The sequence below is a fragment of the Typopeltis vanoorti genome, chromosome 12 (genome assembly GCF_054136105.1).
Source record: "Typopeltis vanoorti isolate ZY-2024b chromosome 12, IOZ_Tvanoo_1.0, whole genome shotgun sequence".
Lineage (NCBI taxonomy): Eukaryota > Metazoa > Arthropoda > Arachnida > Uropygi > Thelyphonidae > Typopeltis > Typopeltis vanoorti.
The window spans coordinates 69,866,499-69,889,932 of NC_143560.1; the positions used below are offsets into that span (position 1 = coordinate 69,866,499).

Sequence of the window (23,434 nt, forward strand, 5' to 3'; positions counted from 1 at the left end):
GGATTTTTTAAGATTCAAAAATGCACAGAAACTAATTAGTTATTAATAGGTTCTTCCTTGCTGCCTTTCATTATAAGAACATTCATCAGTACATACATGCCTATGTATTCCAAAATTATGTGGAATGTGAAAAAAAATTTCTATGATAAAAATAATTAGTAATTTTGAGGAGTTTTTACTGATTGTGTTCAGTATATAACACATTAATGTTATAGGGATAAGTCTCTATTGTGAAGTCCCTTGGACTGAAGGAATCTATTGCTGTGGCATTACATGTTATCTTATATTTTCTGGTTATTATTGTTTATTGATACAAATTCTTTCTTTCTTGGGTTTATCCTTCCCATTTGCCTCAGAGAGGTTGATATCATTTTAAAAGGAGCTGATGATGATGATGACTTCATTGCAATCAAAACCTGCAAAACTGAGTTTTATTCCTAGAAGCTAAAATAGAGAGACAGGATCAACTTTAAATGCATGAAGATGTATTTCGAATACTAAGAATGGTAGATTGCTATGAGACAGTAGGATGAATGAGATTTTACCATGTATTTTAATAGAATGTGCTAGAAAAGAGAGTTGTGTATGACAGGGCAATATCAAGGAGGCAGAAGGTTACAAGTGGGGTCTCACAGGGCTCAGGACCTGTATTGTTTAATCTTTATATCAATGACATTGTCAGTGGATTGCAGGGAGATATTCAGTTGTTGGCAGATGATGTGAAGCTAGGCAGGGTTATTAGTGATTTGAGAATGGAGCTGATATTTTTAATGCTTCTGCCTATTTTCATTATCTTTGTCTTGTTAACCATATCTATCATAACAATTATTCAATTTAGTCAGGGAATCTTGCAGACTTGTAGCAGATTTATTTAGAAGTATAACATCATCCGCATGAAGCAAGGAGCTGACATTAACATCTCCAATTTTGATATCAGGTTTAATACCACTTTCCTTCATAATGTAATCCATATAGATAATTAATAAGAGAGGGGATAATGTACATCCTTGTCTGACACCAGATTTAACATTGAACCATCTATCTGTACTTCCTTCAATTCTAACTGCTGATTTACAAACTCAAATAAAGACTAAGTATTGCTTGATATAATGATCCACTGACATCAACTGTTGCGTTTTGAATAGCTTCTCTCTCTTGGCACCTTGTCATATGCTTTTTCCAGATCTACAAAACTTAAATACAGATCTTTGTTATATTCCCATGACTTTTCAACTATTTGTCGTAAAGTGAATATCTGATCCTGATAGCGTCTATTTGGCCTGAATCCAGCTTGTTCCTCACCATGCTTCTCTTCCACAATCCTTTTCAACCGTTTCTCAAGTATACTTGCATAAATCTTACCAGGAACACTCAGTAGAGAAATACCTCTGTAATTCTCACAATCAGTTTTATTTCCCTTTTTATATATGGGTACTATGAGAGCTCTATTCCAATCATCTGGAATTCGTTCTTCTCTCCAGGCCCTCTGAACTATGCAGTGTAGCCACTGTAAAACTTTTATACCAACATACTTGAGCATTTCTGGTCTAATATCATCTACTCCAGCTGCCTTTCCACATTTCAGACTTTTTGATAGCTTTTTCTACTTCAAGCATGGATATATATTGATTGCATGCTTGGTCAGTGTTTTTTATCACTGTGCTGTCATTACTGCTAGTTCCGTTTAGTAAGTTTTCGAAGTAATTACTCCATACTTCAAGGATATCTTTTTCTCCAGTTTTCATATCACCTTTATCATCTCTAATTCCTCTTAAAGCACTCTTTCCTCCATTTCTGAGCTTCTTCAACAACCTCCAGAATATCTTGACACCTTCTTGATATTTATTTTCTATGTTCTTACCAAAGGTAAGATGAGAGAAAGACATATGTAGCCATTTTCCTAGACTTAGCAAAGGCATTTGACAGGGTGCCACATGATAAACTGATATTCAAGTTGCAGCACATGGGTCTGGATGTCAGATTGATCAACTGGATTCAGGATTGGCTGTCCGATAGGTATCAGAGAGTTGTGTATGGTGGAGCAATATCTAAGAGGCAGAAGGTTACAAGTGGGGTTCCACAGGGCTCGGTACTGGGACCTATATTGTTTTAACCTTTATATCAATGACGTTGCAAGGGGATATTCGGTTATTTGCGGATGATGTGAAGCTGGGAAAGGTTATTAGTAATAGTGTAGATGTAGTAGCCCTGCAACAGGATTTGAATAAGCTAGCTACATGGGCAAATGAATGAGGGTGTCAGTTTAATGCAGTAAAATGTAAGGTCTTGAGGTTTGGGACACATCGATGGGACGCTGCATATTCTATGGGAGGAGTTAAACTGGAATAAGCAGGAGAGACAAGAGATATGTGTAATGCTATCCGCAAGGAGATGTGCTTTGCATTATGGGAGATACTGAGATAGGAGTGATGAGAGCTTTCTCCACCTTTCCAATGAGTTGCCTGGTGTTGCACTACCTTACCCCAGTCCTGAAGATACTTTTCAGGTGCAAACTTTGTTTGCTCACACTTGGATAAAGGATTAAACTAAACTTATTATAGTCTAACCAAGTGAAAAATAAACTCTCAACATCTTTCTCTGAATCCGGAGTAATTTAATAATAAGGTGGCACACCCTTTGGCAACTCCTATAGGTTAGGATGACCTCTCATTGCTTCTGCCTTTGTATCTCCACTACTGGGCCTGGCTCCCACTGACGAGACCTCAATAAAGGTCGAAACCGGTATGGGTAGTGGCCCTTGCCTTAATGCATAGCATTACACATATCCGCAAGGAGATGTGCTTTGCATTATGGGAGATACTGAGATAGGAGTGATGAGAGCTTTCTCCACCTTTGCAACAAGTTGCCTGGTGTTACACTACCTTACCCCAGTCCTGAAGATACTTTCAGGCACAAACTTTGTTTGCTCACACTTGGATAAAGGATTAAACTAAACTTATTGCAGAGATAAAATGGTCATCATTCTGTTGTATAAGACTGATCAGACCACACTTAGACTATTGTTCTCAGATCTGGTCCCCAGGATTTGTAGGGGAAAGGGTAAAAAGGTGGATAACAAAGTTGGTGTCTGGAGACTGTACAATGTTAGTTATGAGGATTGGCTGAGGGAGTGTGGACTGCAGAGTTTGGTGGATAGAAGAAGGAGAGGTGGTTACAGGGTTGACATTTGGTTGAACACGGGGCCATCCCTGACAAGGTTCATGACAAGGGGCCATCCCTGGAAGTTACGAAAGGAAACTGTGAGAAAGAGGGTGAGGAGTGTTTTCTTTGCATGGAGGGTGGTTGAACCATGGAGTGGTGAGAGCGAGAACGGTCAATGCATTTAAGGAGTGGTATGATAGACTTTGTGTTTCCTAGGAGGGACCTCCCCTCAATGAGTCTTGATACACTTGTGTTTCTTAGAAAGGACCTCCCACGATGAGTCTTTTGACTCCATGGCGGCCTGAATAATAATAATAATAATAAAGTCTTCCCATGACTTTTGTTTAGCTAGTTTTACACAGTGTTTAACTTTCTTACATTTGTCTCTGTATTCTCTAAGAGCACAAGCTGACTTATTTGCCAGGAACTTTTGATATTATTATTATTACATCACACCTCCAGGGTGTCCAAAGACTCATCGAGGGAGGGCATGTACTCTACAACTCTTCGTCTCACTACTCCACCCACCTTCATAATCTACCACCAATGCCATCTATCGCTGAGTACCACCGCTAGTCATTTCACAGACATTCACAAACGTCCATGCCCAAAGCGGGATTCGAACCCGCAGCCTTTTGGCTGGAGAGTGGATATGCTAACCACTCGGCCAACCAGGCCGTCTTTATATATGCTTTCTTCTTTTTCTTCACTGCCTCTTTTACTTCCTATGCCCACCAGGGAATTCTGATTTTTCTATTCTTACAAATAACCTCACCACATGCCTCTCTGGCAGAATCAATCAATGTTTTCTTCAGAGCTTGCCATTGAATCTCCAAGGTTTAATTCCTGTTCTCAAACTCTTTCATTTTTTCTTCAATAATCTTTGTATATTTTAGTCTACAGTTCACATCTGAGGGCTGCTCAACTTTTATTCGTTTTAAAACTTTCTTACATTCTTCTTTTCAATATGAAATTCAGTTTTATCCTGCTTAAGACTTAATGGTGATTACTTCCAATTTCAAATCCTCTGTACACGCTAGTATCCTGCACCAGAGAGTAAACGTCACTATCAACAATAACATAGTTAATGAGACTTATCTTATTCCTGCATATTTTTATGTTGGAACATGGTGTTAGTAATAACCAGTCCATGTCCTGAGCAGAAATCCATCAAGTATTTGCCATTATTATTAGCTTTGCTCTTTTCTCCAAATTTTCCCAAAATATTTTTGTATGTCTGACAATCATTTCCTACTCTGCTATTTAGATCCCCAACAAGGACCATTTTTTCATTGTGTCAGTTGCTTTTTCTAAAGCCTCAAAAAATTCCTCCACTTCTACCTTAGGAGAACTTACTGTGGGACCATAGACACAAATAAGTCTCATTGTCCAGTTCCCCATTCTGATATTTGCCCACATCCCTCTACTTGAAATTGTCTGCCCATTCAACAAGATTAGCCTCGTATTTAGTGTTGTAGTGTTGAATACTATGGCTACTCCTTCTTTTTCCTTGATTGTCATTGCCTGAATATAACATTTTGTAGTTATTGCTCAGAAAGAGCTCACCAGTTTTTGTCTTTTTTGTTTCAGTCACCCCTATTATGTCGATCTGGTACTTATCTAATTCTTCAGCTAGCTCCATTTCTTTGCCATTCAAGCTTCTTATGTTGATAGTACCGATCTTCAATTCTGGTGATATTGAGTTAGGGTGTGTTTTAGGATTTGTTCCAGTAGCTGATTTTTCACTGTTCGCCCTGGTTCCCTGGCAAAAGCAATGGGAGCCTTGTTTAACCTGCCAACACCCCTGCCGGCATGAAATTCTATCATGTTGTATTATCATTTAATATTGTGGTTTAAGCCAATAAGAATACAATATGGTCTGCTAAATCCCAAATTGCCAGCCCATCCTTATTCGTTTAGTATCCAGGTAGATACCTAACAGGGTGCACAACGAGAAGGTGAGGATTGGACATTAGATCAGAAGCTCTGGTCGGTTCTCCGCATTCCTTTAAAGGCTGTGTCGCGGTCTCCTCTCAGTTATACAGCTTTGACCCTTGAGCACCCCGTGTCCTTTATGAACATTGTTTTAATATCATTGGAGGATATAGAAGTCAGTGATGACCAAGGAAAAGATGGAGAGAGACTGGAACAGGCCTCTAGGCCTAAATTCCTGAAAGAATGATGATGATGATTTTAATATCATTAAATTTTTTTGAAGTAGATTTGTCCAGTGCGAAATAAAAATATTATCTCTGCTTGTTCCATTTTCAATTTTTCACACAAGGCATTAACACCTCACTCAAACAGCATCTATGCACAAACTAATAAAGCTATAGCAGTGTATATGTACTCGCTAGAAAGAGTACACTTTAGCAGTTAAGCTGATGTACTATTTAGCCCACTTCTGTTTACATTACTTTCATAAAAAGTTTCTCATTATTTAATTTAATAGGCACACATGTATTTGTCAATACATGACAGAGAGAGAGAGAGAGAACTCAAAGTTATCCTTGGAAGTTCTGTAAGAGTGTGGTTAGTAAGTGTATGTACTAGATTTTTTACTTAGAAAGTGGTGAGTGAATAGAATAGGTTGCCAGAATTAGTTGTGTGCACACATGATGCACCGTGCATTTTTGAATACATATCTGTTAATCTCCATGTTATGCGATATTATATGAATTAGGTGCCTGGTGTACTTCACCTGAAGCATGTCTAAGCACGATGCTCTGATTATTTTGTATATAGTCTGAGAATTGCATTTCTGCTTGTTATATATATATTCTTGCTCTTCAACCTGTAGTCCTGGTTGTCTGCCAAAAATTTCCTGGCAGTCTGCCAAAAATTTCTTCGTCTCTCAGAAACAACACTCCAGCTACATATATCAAATTTTCTAACTCCTAAGCAGCAGCAGATGTCACACTCGATAAAAATTGTAATTTTATAACATTGGATTTAATAAATAAAATACTATCTACATTGGTTTATATTTCTGTCTTAGCCATCAGCTGGTCTGCAAAATATTTCTCCTATTTCCCCCGGTCTGCAGGTGCAAAAACGCTGATATATATATTTATTATTATTATTATTATTATACAGTGTCTACCATAGAGTCTGGAAATTCATCGTGATAGACCCGCACTAACGTATATACACCCAAAACCTATCATACCTCTTCTTTAACTCATTCGTTGTCAGGACACGCAACTAATTCTGGCAACCTATTCTATTCACTCACCACTTTCTAAGTAAAAAAATCTAGTACACACACTTACTAACACTCTCTTACAGAACTTCCAAGGTTGACCTCTGGTTCTCTCTGTCATGTATTGACAAATTTCCTTTCTGTCAATGTTATAGAACTCGTTTAATAAGTTATAAGTTTATATAATGTTCCCCCTTTTCTGCCTATCAATTAAACTTTGTAACCTACACATGCACCTTCAACCTATCTTCATAGGGAGCATTCCACAGTCCTGTACCAGCTTTGTCACTCATCTCTGAATCCTCTCTACTACCTCTTAATCCCCAAGAAGCCCAGGTGACTAAATCTGTGCACAATAGTCAAGATGCAACTGAATCATAATCTTATAAATGGAGATAATCTATCTTTGCTTATTTGCATGTTTTTCAACATCCAAGTAATCTTTCGAGATTTCGCAGTTGCTGAACTTCAACTCTCTGTCCAGCATTATCTCCAAATCATCAATTTCTTGCAATCCAGTACCATCCATGTAATTGTTACTTTTTTAAACCCAAATCTTTAATTTGCTATGTCTGTCTTGGAGCTATCTTTATGTAATGGAGCTATCTTACCCTCTTTCTACTCTCTCTTGGAACCTTGCCAGAACTGACTTAGATTAACCAATTTCATCAGAAGCAATATCAATTCTTTTGCACATTCATATAGTACATGGGCTGTCATGCCATTCAGTACCACTGCTGTATTCACATTGATGTTTTTTCAATAGGCTGAGTTTATCTACCTCAGTTTTGACATGCATCTCTTCACATCAGCAACTGCAAAATCTCCATGTGGATGATATACTCAGCATCTCAACTATTTACATTTTTGCCACTTGTCACTTCCTACTGTCAGCACTGATTAAAGTCAACCTTCCATAGTAATTTTTCCTCTTACTTGTTACATAAATGAAAAAAACTTTTGGATTTACCTTGGCCTGTTTTACCATTCTGGGCACCTTTCTTGCTTGCACTTTGTACTGCTCATGAGTATGCAGATCACATTTTTCATGTTTTCTTTATTTTCCCTCTGCAGTGTTTTCTTGTAGTTCTTTCTTGCTTTATATTTCTGCTGATCCACTTAATCTCTACTTGATTTATCCTCCTGACTGTGGGTATGCAGTCTGATACATGACTATTAAATTATTTTAGGAATTTGCAACGTATACTGGAATATTAATTAAAAGAAACTTGAATGAATACTTCCTATATTTCTGCAATGTCACATTGCCGTCTTCATGGGAACATGCAAATATGACACGTGCACGCAGGAACTACAAAAAAGCAAATGAGGCAGAAGATAAGGAACTACTCTTGTTCCTAAAGGCCTGATGGTGCCCTTAGTGGGCTATATTAGGTTGTCTTGGCCATTGGGCTGATGTTCTCATGATGTAAGTCTCCCAAATTTGAGGCAGTCTCATGCACCCAAATTTGTTGAGGTTTGGAACATTTTTTAGTGCTGAGGCTGATTCTATGAATAGTCTTTTGTACTTGAACTTGCTGTGGTGTATTACTTTGGCTTTCTTCCACCGTATTCTGTGGCAGGTATCCAGAGCATGGTCTGTAAGCCCAGAGTGGCTGTACTGGTGAAACTGGATGTAGTTAGGACTTTAGGAACAAGAGTAGTTTCTTATCTTCTGCCTCATTTGCTTTTTGTAGTTCCTGCGTGCACGTGTCATATTTGTATGTTCCCATGAAGATGGCAATGTGACATTACCAAATTATAGGAAGTATTCATTAAAGTTTCTTTTAATTAATATTCCAGTATACGTTGCAAATTCCTTAAATAATTTAATAGTCATGTGTTACCAACGTATAAGCCTTTCTACAAGAATTAGCAGTCTGATTCTGCTTCTCTTAAACAATCCCTGACCACTTCCCATGCACTTCTAATGTTTGTTCGTTGTAGCTTCTCAAGCCATGTCACTACAAGATGTCTCCTAAGTCTGTCATAATTACTGGCTTAATAGTTCAACATAAATCCTTCCTTGAAAGAGAATTCCACATGTATAGCAACTTCCCAGAACAAGACTCCATGGTCACTCTCCCCAATTGGAGACAGAGTGTCTTCCTTGGTTATGGATATAGCTTCTGATGCTGTTACCATATTCAGCACTCTCAAACCCCCTCGCCATCTCTATAACGTGTCAGGTAATTATCCCTTAGAAACTATATAAATTCCATTTCCACCCTGCCATGCCACCATCTTTCCTCTTTCCAGTCTATGTCCCCATAGTTGAAATCTCCCATAATAATTGCTCAGCCTTCACTTATTGTGCTAATCTACCGATACACATCCACATCTTCCTGTGCACCTTCCAGTTCTATAGCAGCAACTAACAATATACTTTGCTCTATTGACCTCTGTCTCACACCAGATAGCCTGAAATGAAGACCTAATATCGTATAACTTTTAATTTTGTTGGATATTGCTGTTATATCATCAGCAATAAACCACCTCCAGTCATATTGCTGCCTGGTTGACTGAGTGGTTAGCTTATCTGTTCTCCAGCCAAGAGGCTGCTGGTTCGAATCCTGCCAGAGCATGGATGTCTGTGATTGTCCTACTAGCCATTTACCATGTGTACTGCTTTAACCTGTGTCCCAATGCATTATCACCCTTGATGTTTTTGTGCAATAAAAATAAAAAAATCTGTCTGTCTGTGTGTGTGTATATATATTCTTCTTCTTTTCAGCCATTTTTTATCCACTGCTGGATGAAGGCCTCCTCCTCCAGTTCTTTCCACCTTTTTCTGTTCTTGGCAATGGTTGACCAATTTTCCCCAACAAAATTTGATAATTCATCACTCCACCTTCTTTTAGGACATCCTCAGCCTCGTTTCCCTTCTTTTGGAATCCAGTTCGTATGGTGGTCCATCGCTCATCTTCTCCTCTAGATAGATATCAGGCCCATTTCCATTTTAGTCGCTTCTGGTGAAGAATGATATCAGTGATGTGAGTTTGTTTCTTATCCAGGTGTTTCGCTTCTTATCTTTTAATGTGATGCCTAGCATCAACCTCTCTATTTTTTTTTTGAGTTGTTGTTAGTTTATTTGCCAGTGCTTTTGTTAGCGACCAAGTTTCACAACTATATCTTAACATAAAAGACTTGATTCAGTGTACCGTTTGCGAAATGTATGCATCGAGGAGAGCGGTTGGAGTCTGGTTAAACAACGATTGTGGAGTGAATGTGTGCAAAAAGTGTAAAGAATGTGAGGATTTAAAGAGTGTTTCAGATCGTGTGAGTGATAACATTGTCGAAAGTGAGAATCTAGATAATAGCATTATTCGAGGTATGAATAAGGATATTTGCGAGGTAGTACCTGATAGCTGTGAGAGTGGTGTTGTAAGAGAGAATGAAGTTAAGCATACAGAACGATTGAATGAATCATCGGAAAATAAAAATGATGACACTGACGCAATGAGTGAATTAGCTCTATTACACGGAGCGATACATGGAGTAAACCAGCAACTGGAACGTTGGCAAAAATCTTTAACAAGCGTATCAACTAATAATCGGCAAAAGTATGATAGACTTTTGCCTATCATACTTTTAAAATGAAAGAGTGTGTGTTGTATGGAGATTCCCTAGTAAGAGGTGAGTTAGTTGAGAGTTTAACAAAATCGTACCAACCCGGTGCGACTGTAAAGAATGTAAGCGAGTCAGTTAGAATGCAAAAACAGTGGGTGAAGGAACTGATAGTGGTAGCAGGTACAAATGATTTGAAAGGAAACAAAAAGGCTACGAGTGAGGATGCCAGGAAATTGCTTCAGGTAGCAAAAGAAAAGAGTAAGAGAGTTAGGATGGTGAGTCTGTTGCCACGGCATGACAGTGAAGAGTATAGAAGAATGGCCATAATTGCTAATGACTTTATGCGTGAATTATGTTTGATGAGTGGTGTGGAATGAGTTCGGTGGGCAAAAGGTTTTATATAAAATGGATGGATTACATTTGAATGGATTTGGTGTGCGGAGACTTGAAAAGGTGTTGTCGAATGTAGTGGAAGTGAATGTACAGAACCAGGGAAACTAGAGTTAATAAGGGGGGTGGGTAGATATGCAGATTTTAGGGAGACAGTTGAGTGTGTGAATATGCTCAAGAAAGTAGGAAAGACCACAAATCAGAATGGAATAGTTAGTATAAGGCATCAAAATAGGGATGGGACAAATCAGTTTCTTCAGTTCATGTATACAAATGCCAGAAGTATTAGGAACAAGAAGGAAGAATTTTTAGCCTTGGTTGGCACTTCCAGACCACAGGTTATTGGCATTAGTGAAACATGGCTGACAGAAGATGACACAGCTAGTGGGATTGAATGTGAGGAGTATGGTGTGTTCAGGAGAGACAGGGAGAATAAAATGGTGGGAGGGTGTTATTGACGATAGCAGATGAGCTACAGTCAAGGAGAATAGAAGTGGAACCACAGGATAGAGAAAAGAGCACATTTGAGGCTATTTGGTGTGAGATTGAAACTAGCAGAACAAAATATACAGTTGGGTGCTACTATAGACCAGGTGATGGAATAAATGGTGGATATAGTATGCATAAGCAAATAGAAGAAATGAGTGGAAGGAGAGTAATTATTATGGGAGATTTCAACTATGGTAACATTGATTGGAAGGAGGAGAGGACACATGGGAGGAAGGAATTGGATTTTATGTGGTTATTAAGGGATAACTATCTGCAACAGCATGTAATGGAAAATACTAGGGGTCAGAGAGTGCTTGACCTAGTAATTGCATCTGAGAATTTGGCTGTAACGAATATGACCACATTGCCACCAATTGGTGAGAGCGATCATAGGGTCTTGACTTGGAAGGTGGCTAAAGGTGTGGAATCTACATTTAAGACAGGGTACATGTGGAATTATCGGGCTGGTAAGTATGACAAGCTTAGGAGATTGATTGGTACAGTGCCATGGCATGCAAAACTGCAAGGGCTAGTTGACAGTGAATGGGAGGCGGTTAAGAAGTGTTTGCATGAAGCAGTGGCTGACTGTATACCTAGAACCCGAATAAAAAATCAAGTAGGAGTTAAATGGATGAATAACACCATTAAGCTTGAACTGCAAAAAAAGAAACAACTATGGAGGGAATTTAATGAGAAAGGTGACCAGCAGACACATGAACAGTATAAAGCCCAGGCCAGAAGGGTAACGAGTGTGGTAAGAAAAGCAAAAAAGATTACGAAGAACATTGGCAATGCAGGCTAAAGAGAATCCTAAACAGTTTTTTTGATATGTTGCAAGTAGAAGAAAAAATGTATATGGCAGAATGATTTTAAATAATGCCGATGGTAGGGAGGTAACTGAATCAGTTGATATAATTGAATTACTGAGCGAGCACTTTACAAGAGTATATCATCCAGATGGTGACATTGCAGAAATGAATGAACCAAAAGTTTATACGGGAATTGTGGTGAATGAGGTGGAGGTGAGTAGTCTATTACAAAACCTCAATGTCAACTCAAAACCTCATCTGTGGGATTGGATGGTATACCAGATCGTGTCGTTCGTGAAGCAGCTAAAGAATTGTCAGTACCTTTGACCATTCTGTTTAATCTGAGTCTCGGGTCTGGGTTAGTCCCGATGGGGTGGAAAAAGGGGAAAATAGTTCCACTGCATAAAGGAGGTTCCAGGACTGCTGTTGTAAATTATCACCTGATTAGCATATCAGGAATCGTTATCAAGGTCTTGGAGAAACTAGTCAAGAGAAGAATACAGGATTGGATAGATGAAAATGGGATACTGTATGGGGGGGGGGGACAACATGGTTTCGTGAAGGGTAGATCATGCCTCAGTAATTTGCTCACATTTTATAACACAGTAACGACTGAACTGGATAAGGGTAATGGGTTTTCAGTGATTCTACTGGACCTTGCCAAGGCCTTTGATAGGATACCACATGGAACTCTAATCAGTAAACTGGAGCAGATGGGGGATGGATATAGGATTGGTGAGATGGATAGGAGGGTGGTTGATGGAGAGATACCAGAGAGTGGTTTATTCAGGAGTGGAGTCCAAAAGACGGCTTGTGACTAGTGGTGTGCCGCAGGGTTCTGTTCTTGGACCACTACTTTTTAATTTGTTCATTAACGATATAGGAAAGGATCTGAGAGGAAGTGTTCACTTGTTTGTGAATGATGCAAAGTTGGGTAGAGCAATTGGAGTGCACAGGATGTCAAAATTTTGCATGATGATTTGGATAGTTTGGAGGACTGGGCTAAGGAAAATGGATGTCAATTTAATGTGGCAAAGTGTAAGGTTTTGCATTTTGGAGTGAAAAGATTAGCAGCAGTATATCACGTTGGTGGAACCGTACTCCACTAAATTGATGAGGCCAGGGATTTGGGAGTGTTGGTGAATAGGGAGTTGAAGTTTAGGGGCACATTGCAACAGTGGCTAAAACAGCTCATCAAATCACTTGGTTACTGAAAAATACTTTAATGAGCAGAGACAAACAAGTTATTGTTCCTCTATATCGAGCCCTGATAAGACCCCATCTGGACTACTGTGCCCAGATATGGGCGCCAGGTTTTCTTCTTGATGGGGAGGAGGTGGAGAGGATCCAGAGACAAGTGACCAAGATGGTGGCAGGTCTGTGGAATGAACCTTATGAGAACAGATTGAAGATTTGTGGATTGCAAATATTGGTTGATAGGCGGAAAAGGGGTGTATGATTGAGACATTCAAATTACTGAAGGGTTTCTATAAGATTAATCCAGAAGATATTTTTGAGAATAGGACTGGTGGTAGGAGGACTAGGGACCATACATGGAAGCTGGGCAAAAATGTGGTTAACAGGATTGTTAGAGCTAGGTTCTTTACTTGGAGAGTGGTAAATGAGTGGAATAAGTTGCCAGAGTCTGTTGTGGATGCTATGACCATGAATGAGTTTAAAGTGAGGTATGATAGATACTGTGTGAAAGAAGAATAGTTGTTCTTGACATGATGTCAGGGCCTCCCTCGATGAGTCTGTCGACTCCTTGGAGTTGCCCATAATAATATGAGATGACTGGAAGTATGCACTGATTAAATGTCTTCCTTTTTAAACAGAGTGGGACATCATTGTTTTGAAAAATGCTTTTCAATTTTCTGAATGCACTCCAGGCAAGTTGAACTCTCCTATTTGTTTCCTTTTCGAGTCCATAGTTTAGATCAATGAGATGACCTAAGTATGTATATGAAGAGACTCTTTCCAAGAAATTGTTTTCTATTATTATGTTTTTTGGTGTTACAAAATGTTTAAATATGATTTTAGTTTTTTTCTCTGTTTATTTTTAGACTGACTTTTTGGCTTTCATGATATAGGGCTTCTATCATTATATTAAGGTCTTCTGGAGTGTTTGCAAAAATTATGATATCATTTTCATATCTTAGTTGTGTTAAATTTCTGTTATCAATTTTTATACCAAGGTTTGTCCAGTTTATATTATTAAATATTCTTGAAGGACTGTTGTATTTTGGGTGATAGAGAGTCTCCTTGTCAGAAACTTTTTTCAATTGATATTTTATTGCTACTCATGTGAAGTTGGATTGTTGCTGTTGCAGTGTGGTGTATTTCCTGGAGGAGGTTCATATATTCTCCAGAAACTCCCTGATTCTGGAGTGCTTTGATTATTGCATTAGTTTTGATGGAATCAAATGCTTTTTCATAATCAATAAAGGCTAAACAGAGAGAGGCAATGGATTTTCTTCTGCTTTTTCTATTATTTGTTTTACTGCATGAATCAATTGCATTAAAGCCTTTACGAAATCCTGCTTGTTCTACTGGTTGATTTGAGTCTAGAAGAGGGCTTAACTTGTTTATTATTACTTTTGTGAGAATTTTGTACAGATTAGAGAGAATACTAATTGGTCTATAGTGCTTTACTTCTTCTTTGTCCCCTTTTTTAAATAAAGTATCAGAGTAGCATTTTTCCAGTTTTCTGGTATCTTTCCCTCTTATAGACATAGATTTAGTAAGTTTTTGACATGGTGAATTATATTGTTTCCTCTCCATTATATGTATATATATCCTCTATCTGATATGTACTGCTAAGGAGTGTTCAGGTTACTGTGACAGCACTACGTGATTAAGTTTACATTATTATTAATCTCCTATCAATAATTTTCCTCCAAATCAGTCTATTACTTGTGAAATATCCAATATTGTCATATCTAACATTTCATGCTTCTAAGGCACTTCTGTCCGGATCAATCCACCTAGACCTTGGTTTTCCTGTGGATCTCTTTCCTGCCATCTTGGCATTTAAAATTAACAATTTTGGAGAAGCAGACCTCTCTGATAATGTTCTTAACACCCTACACCAAATTGATTGGAAAAGTGCTTGTTCTTTACATCATCATACAAAAACCTGGTACAAACGGAAATTTATAGAAGCCTGTGAAATTTTGATTAACTACCCTAATCTGAACAATAATGGTGTCATAAAAATTCCAAGAATTTGGATGGCACACATTCAGCCCATGTAGTTTTCCAGCAAACCCTGACTTTAGGAGTCTAAAAAATTTTTTGGCTTTTATTGGCCACCATCCATACTAGTTTGTTGTAATTTCTATGTATTTATTTTGTAACCTAATAGATAATAATAACAGGACTCTAGCTTTGATCTTGTAATGGTGTTTTTTTTTTTTCACCAGAGGTCAGGCCAATAGTTTTAACAGTTGATCAGTAACTTTAGCATACCATGTAGATTGTAGTGCAGCTTGTATACTCCAGATGATGATCTTAATGTGAAGGTCAAAACATTGAGTGTTTATTTTGGTTTATATTAAATTAAAGTTTTACTCTAACGTGGTAGTTGTTTCTATAATTTTCATGATGTATACCAAAAGAACTCTTTGAGATTATATTTGGCCTGTAGTGCTAATTTCCTTTCATACTCTGCTTTTGCCTTTCTTACTATACTTGTTACTGTTTTGCTTTGTTCTTTATACTGCTGATGTGTCAGCTGGTCACCTTTCTCCTTGAATTCCCTTCACGATTTTTTTTCCCTAGCTCCAGCTTATTGATGGTATTCATCCATTTAACTCCTGCTTTTTTTATTCTCCTGACTCTAGGTATGCAGTCTGCTATTACATCCTTCAAACAATCCTTTACAACTTCCCATGCACTATCAACATCCAGCCCTTGCAGTTTCACATGCCATGGCACTGATCCAAACAATCTCCTAAGTTTCATATTTATGAGTCCTGTAATTCCATATATATATATATCCTCTCTTAACTGAAATTTCCACATTTAGCTACCTCCCAGGTCAAGATCGTATCATCACTCTCACCAATTGTTGGTAATGTGGTTATAGACAAACTTTCTGATGCAATTACTAGGTCTGGCACTCCCCTAGTGCATTCCATCACATGCTGCCTCAGGTAATTATTCTATAGTAACTGTATAAGTTTCATTTCCTTCCTCCCATGTTTCCTTTCCTTCTAATCTATGTTCCCATAGTTGAAGTTCCCCATAATAATTACCCATCCCCCACTTATTGAGCTAATTTGTTGATTCATACTATCACCATTATTCTTTACATCCCTTAGCTATAGATGCAACCAAATATATATTTGGTTCACTATCTCACACTAGATGGACTCAAATGTGCTATTTTCATTGGTGCCTGCAGTTGAACTCCACTCTCTTTGGTTGCAGTCGGCCAGAATCAATAAAATGTACTCCCCTCCCTCCCCATTTTTTTCTCTCTATCCTCCCTGAAAACACTGTGCCCATCATATTCTGTACCACTAACTGTATCTTCCCCAATGTTACTCATATTACATTCCCTGTGGCTGGCCTGGTTGGCTGAGCAGTTAGCATACCCACTCTCCAACCGACAGGTCATGGGTTTGAATCCTATTGTGTGGGCATGGATGTTTGTGATTGGCTTTATGTGGAAGATGAATTTCATTGCCGTGTGTGAGACCACCACCCATCTTATTTGAGGCCTGAAGTGACTTGAGAACGTTCCATGTTTAATTGCTGAGCAGGGTTTCTGGAACAGAATTTCGTTTAATCTAGAGCAGGGTTTCTGGACTGTGCAAAAATGAATTTTAAAAAAAATTACAAAAAAAAAAATATATATATATATATATTTTACACACACACACACACACACACACACACACACACACACACACACACACACGTGCACGCACACGCGAGGGTAGTCTGAAAGTTCTTGCAACACTATCGACAAGATTTTTTTTTTCTAAGTTGGTATATCTGTCATAAGCATCCATGTGAAATTGCAAGTCATTCTATCAATTAGTTTTTTTTTTATACAGCTGTCTGAAGCAAAATGTTTCTGTATCCTTTGAAATGGTTAAAATTGAGTATGGCGTGGTTATAAAATTCTTTGTAAAAGAAAATTTAATGCCAAAAGAAATTCATTCGGAGTTCATAAATGTTTATGGGCACTCGTCTTCTTCATTTTCGACAATTAAGAAATGGGCTACCGAGTTTAAACATGGCCGTACCAGCTTTGAAGATGATCCACATGAAGGACGTCCAAAAAGTGTAACAACACCAGAAATCATTGATCAACTGCACAATATGATATTGGATTACCAGCGAGTCAAAGAGCGTGAAATTGCTGAGACTATAGGCATTTCAAAAGAACGTGTAGGATATATTTTGCATGAAGAATTGCAAATGAAAAAGCTTTGTGCAAGATGGGTGCTGCGCTTGCTCACAGCAGATCAAAAATGCACTCGCATGAAAATCTCTGAACAGTGCTTGGAGCATTTTAACAAGAATAAAACTGATTTTCTGCATCAATTTATTACTATGGATGAGACTTGGATTCACCATTACACACCAGAATCCAAACAGCAGTCAAAACAGTTGACAGAAGCCTGTTATTCAGCACCAAAGAAGACAAAGTCAGGTTATGGCATTGGTCTTTTGGGATGCTAAAACAGTAACCGGGGAATATTATTCCGATCTTTTAACCAGACTAGATGAAAAAATTCATGAGAAAAGACCCGGTTTGCAGAAGAAAAAATCATCTTTCATCAGGACAATGCCCACAAAGGTGTTTTGGCAATGGGAAAATTAAGGGAGCTGCACTACACTATGAATTGTTGGAACATCCACCCTATTCCCCAGATTTTGCTCCCTCTGACTTCTGTCTCTTCCCAAAACTAAAACTTCCTCGCCAGTCAGCATTTTTCTTTGAATCAAGAGATGATTGCAGCTGTAGAGGGGTATTTTGCAGATCTTACTGAGAACCACTACAGGGATGGAATAATGGGCATTGCTGAAATAAATGTATTAATCTTAAGGGAGATTATGTTGAAAAATAAAAATAATTTTGAAATTATAAATTTGTTTTTTCATTGTTAGGCCAAGAACTTTTCAGACCACCCTCGTGTGTGTGCGTGTGTGTGTGTGTAATTGATGAATATGGCATAAAAAATAATCCTAGACCCACCCACAGTACAAAATGTACTTAGAATACAGATCTCACATTTCAGTTGGTGCTACAAATGCTTCTCAAAAAATTCTTTATGCTGTCCATAAAATGCATTTCAGCTGATTGGCGATCTCTCTGTCTTAATAATGTTTGCAGTTAAAATAGCTCCACTTCAGTTCAACTATCGTAAAATATAAATGTGTATCTTGATGCTCCCAAAGTTTCTTTCCACACTGCATAAATGAAACAATAACAATAATTGAAATAAACTAAACTCACGACTACCATCTCTCCACTTTCTATTGCTCCCCTTAATACAAGGGCAGTACCCCTTCACTGTGCAACTAGAAACACACTGAATCTGCTTCTTCTTCTCTTCCTCTTTTATTCCATCTACCTCAGTTATCTGGTACAGCATTCCCAAACACCTGCAACCTGCAACTTTAGGGAAAAAACGTCAATAAATTTCTATCTCGGTCTACACCTGTACCCCACATACAGCACTTTATTTATTTATTTTATTTATTCGTATGGAGTTTCCTCCCTTTTTCTCCCCCATCCCTATTGGGGTGAGTTGAGCCCCCTCATGGGGGGTTAAGTATTTATGACTGTAGATTCGTGTGTGTTCATTGGGCCAGTTTGCCTGCTTGCAGGATGAAAAACGCCAGATAAACTGACAGAAAAAACCTACTGCCCACGCCCAAGACTGGCTAACTTGGCTATGGCTGAGGAAGATCCTCAAATTCCTCACGTCTTCGATGGGAATCGAACCTGGGACACTCCTTCCCCAGTCATATGGTTGCAAAGAGCACAGACACCAGGCTAACTGTGTGTACACATCCAGCACTGAATTGATTATATGTACTTTTACTTCTTGCGTATCAGATCAATACATAAAAAAAAGTAGTTCAGAGGATTAAAAAAATACTCTGTATGTATTCTTTGAACACCAATAGCTAAAAGCATCAAAATATCAAGTCTAGTGTCTTGTAATAAAGATTTGGCAATAAGTCCCATAAACCATCAAGAATTACTCGATTTCTTGTGATTCAAGTTAGCTCTTATAAGAATAACTGCAATCCTGGAATGAAGTATACTGGAAATTTGACATTCTTTCCAGGTAGATGTTCAGTTTTATTATAAGTATGGTGAATTTTTCATTGCCATTTGCAGAGTAAGCAAAATTTCTTTTCATAAACACTACCATACTGTATATAATAACATATTAGACACATTCTCTGAGACTTGGCAAATTAATTCAAAGCTAATTTGGGGCCAGGAATTTTTATAGAAAGTTTTCTCAGCCGGTTGTAATATAAATTAAGCTTTCCAATAAATTATATTCTTGTTTAATCCTTTATCCAAGTATAAGCAAAGTTTGCATGTGAAGTATCTTCACAACTTAGCTACTTGTATATAGAGGCTAATGCTTCACATGAATTACCTCAGTGTCCCATAAAGCAAAGCACTCTCCCCAACATCTGTAATACCATGTATTTTGGGAAGGGCCACTACTTAGACTAGTTTTGACTTTTATTGAAATATTTTTTGTGGAGGGGGGGGGGGATACCTTTCTCCAGAAACTCTGAGTGATCTCCAAGATCATTCTGAATTTCACTGAGTGACCCTAAAGGGTCGTTACCAAACTCATCACTCCTGATCTGAATCACTGCAGGACAGAAAACTCAACAGTGGCAGTTCTGCTCAGTGGTAGGAAGAAAGCTGCCGGTGAGCAGAACCGCTTACTCCTGAGATCAGAGAGCCAGACCCAGAAGGGATACCAAGGTTAAATTATTAGTATTATTATTATTACATGACACTTTCAGGGAGTCCAAAGACTCATCAAGGGAGGAGACACCCACTTTACAACTCACTGTCTCCACCACTCATCAACTACAGTGAACAGCAACTACCATCATCATCTACACCAGTGCCATCTACTGCCCACTATCACCATTAGTATTTTCACAGGCAATCACAAACGTCCATGCCCATGGCGGGATTTGAACCTGCAGCCTTTTTTGTTGGAGAGCGAATACACTAACCACTCAGCCAACCAGGCCAGCAAATAAATGTAGAAATCATATATTTCCCAAGTTACGAAAAGGTGTATCATGTTATTTTTAAAATACTCTGGGTCAGATAGATATAGAAAATTTTTTCACTTGGTTATCATATAAATTAATCTTATCGAGAAATTATATTCTTGTTTAATCTTTTATCCAAGAGGGACTGTGCTTTGCATTATGGAATACCAAGGTAAAAGATGCAAAGTCACTAGCCTCTATATACAAGTAGCCCAGTTGTGAAGATACTTCACACATGCCAGCCTGGCTGGTCGAGTGGTTAGTATATCTGCTCCCCAGCCAAAAGGTTGCAGGATCGAATCCCACCGTGGGCATGGATGTTTGTGATCATCTGTGGAAATACTAGTGGTAGTGGGCGGCAATAGATGGCGTTGGTGTAGTTGCGGTCAGTTGGTGGATTGTGAGTAGTGGAGACAGAGTTATAGAGTAGATGCTCTCCCCTCGATGAGTCTTTGGACTCCCTGGAGGTGACAAATAATAATAATAATAAAGTTTGTTTGCTTACACTTGAATAAAGTATTAAACAAGAATATAATTTCTTGGCAAGTTTAATTTATAGGAATTCTATATGCATCAGTTCTTTTTTTTCTTTTGCAGCATACTGTATTCAATAGGCTAAGTTATGTATGAAAATTATAAGAAATGTGGAAATAATGTTTACATTTTTTCATGTACTTAGAGCAAAAGCTGTTTCCTACAGCCAGAAGATTTTTAAGTTGTACTAATGTAAATGCTGAATCAGTTGATAAAGAAAATTTGGAGGAAATAAAAACAAACATTTTGAATGCATCTTTGAATTTTGTTTCAACACATGGCTGGGACAAGCATGCACTCTCTTCAGGTATGTAAATGTTTTTTTAGAAACTGTTCATAATAAGTTTATTAATGCAGTGCAAGAAGCTTTCTTGTATCGCTCATTTCTGTCATTCTTATATAGAATGATAGAACAAATATGGAATCCTAAAGATTAAAAATTCCTTTGATTGTCATTGGTCATTCACAAAAATAAATAAAAAGTCATGGTGTGTGTGTGTGTGTCAACCATTTACATCAAATTTATGTCCTCCAAATGTTTGTCTATGGCTTCTTTAAGATAGTGAAATGGTGTATCACCATATTATAACCAGTAAAAAAACTTCCTACAGTTCTCTCTGATCCAGAGTATTTTAATAATATCACGATTCACCATTTTACTACTTATATATGAAAAATATTGGATTTCTTTGATTGAAACTTATTATCTTCCTAGGTCTGGCTTTCACTGATGGGATCTTAGTAAAGGTTAAAACCAATCTGGATGATGATCCCTCCCATAATGCATGGTTATATATATATATATGTGTGTGTGTGTGTGTGTCCATATGGAAGTATGCATTAGCAGATAATAGGGCAATTAATGTGAAATCTGGAGCCTCTATATACAAATAGACTAGTCATAAAGATACTTCAAGCACTGATTTTTTTTTTTTTTTTTTGGTTATATTTCAGTAAGGATTAAAACCAGAATATATCATAATTTCTTGTCAAGTATAATATACTTTATAACAAAGTGAAAAAACTCCCTACATCACATTGACATGATTGATGTTATTGAAAACAAAGAAAACTAAAGCAGGTGAGATAATGCTAACTAATAACTATTTAACTATAAGATGTTGATTTCAGGTAATTTGAGCCATTAAGGACTGGTGATTGTGCAGTGTATAGCCTCTCCCAGTCAAGTCATTCATTCCCACCTTACCATTGTATGGCCTGTTTTCACAAATTGGTCTCTGTCAAGGTGAGTATTGCCATCTTAAAAGTGCACTTTCCCTAGCTGAAGGAAATGCCAGTGAGACTGCTAGGCATCATTGGCATTTCCAAGTTCCATGTTCTATTTCTATATAGAAATTCCTTGTGACTGTCATCGTTATAACTTTGAACAAACTGGATACTTTGTAGAAAAGAGGAGACACGAACACCAATCTTTCATTAGCAACAATAAATCTGAAAAATCTGGCTTGGCACAGTAGGTAATAGATACAGACCACATCATCCTATAGTCTGAAACACTCTTACTTCATCAATTTCAATATAAATTTGAATGCTTGTTTAAAGAAAGCACTAAGGCCTTACTTCACCATCGGAACTTAAATCAAAATGACTTCCTCTTTCTATTTAAGGTATGGGAAAGTCTTATTTTAATCACATTAATATTTTTTTTTCTTAAATAGCTAATGAGCTTTTAATATTGCAATATTTCCTCAGTTATACCATTGTGTTGCTTTATGTATAACATCATATGGCTCTTACTTTTTCAAATCAATCCGTTGTTTGTATTTTACATTGTAATTAACTATTGTCGCCACTGTTAATGGCCTATAATATTCTGGCTGAAATATATGGCCTTAAATAAATAGTGTTACTTATCCCTGTGTTTTTTCATGTTAATTGAAGAAACCACTCATGGTAAAGTATCTCTTACACAACAGTTCATAATCCTTCATAGAGAAAAAATAATCAAGAAGACCAGTAAACTTGGAGAATTATCAGTGTTACAAGGTAAGCTGAGAGCAAGGATAGCCGTTCTCAAAAAATGCTGTGATCTCAGGATTATTCCAATCTTCGCAAAGTTGAAGGAATCGATCAAACCCTCCAGGTGCTCATAATATCTATTTAGTGTAAGACTATCACTCGTCTGCAATCAGCTATGATCTGCTAAATGTGAATTAGCTATTAATATACATCTTATTTCTGATCTCCAGAATTTTATTACCTCAACTGTAGACCCTCAACTTTCCAGTGTAGTTCTCACGGTGGCTAAACGTTCTCTGCACCATTCATTTAATAAACACAACCAACATTTAGATCATAAATTCATTTCCCTTGTCACAAAGCAAAGTGCACTTCATACTGTTTCATAAAAAAATACTGATTAGTAAACATCTCAGGATGCTTGTTAACCAAACGTGAAACCTTTATTCTTTAAAAAGGACATGATTTCTCCATAGTTCTTAAAAGGATAACTTACTTAGATTTCCTTTTCAACATTGAATGGAACTTATTCACTCTATCTAGTGAGGATGCTAATAAACTTTGTTTGGAAATTTCATCTGTCCTACTGAAAACCAAGCTACATCACTTTAGCTGAAATAAAAGCATTACATTCTTAAGATGCAACAGTCATCTCATTATTACCAAGTCTGACAAGGGGGGGGGAATACTACTGCTGTGTGGATTGTGCTAATTATAAATGAAAAGTTGCTCTTTTATTATGGGATCATTCAACATACCAAGAATTGGATTACAATCCCACTAACATATAACTCAGAAAATCGAACTCTATGATAGATGAAGTTGTAAGCCCCAATGGAGACACCATAGAAAAACTTGGAAGTTATTTTGCTAGAACGTCTAGGTTCTGTGGTTTACCCAAGATTCACAAGAAAGACATTCCTCTTCATCCAGTTGTCGACTGTAGATTCTCCTACTTACCGAATAGCCAAATTTTTAGCACTCCTATTGAAAGCTCAGATTGACAACTTCCACTTAT

The 23,434-nt window shown here is 37.6% G+C and overlaps 1 protein-coding gene across 4 annotated transcripts in view; it reads left to right on the forward strand.

Moving 5' to 3' along the window:
• Coq9 (ubiquinone biosynthesis protein COQ9, mitochondrial) overlaps positions 1-23,434 on the forward strand; it is a 192,355-nt gene that overhangs the window by 455 nt on the left and 168,466 nt on the right. For all 4 annotated transcript variants that reach the window (XM_090401194.1, XM_090401196.1, XM_090401195.1 and 1 more), the window contains exon 2: positions 20,582-20,743. In XM_090401194.1, the coding sequence (XP_090257320.1) occupies positions 20,582-20,743 (162 nt within the window). The remainder of the gene's footprint in view (positions 1-20,581; positions 20,744-23,434) is intronic.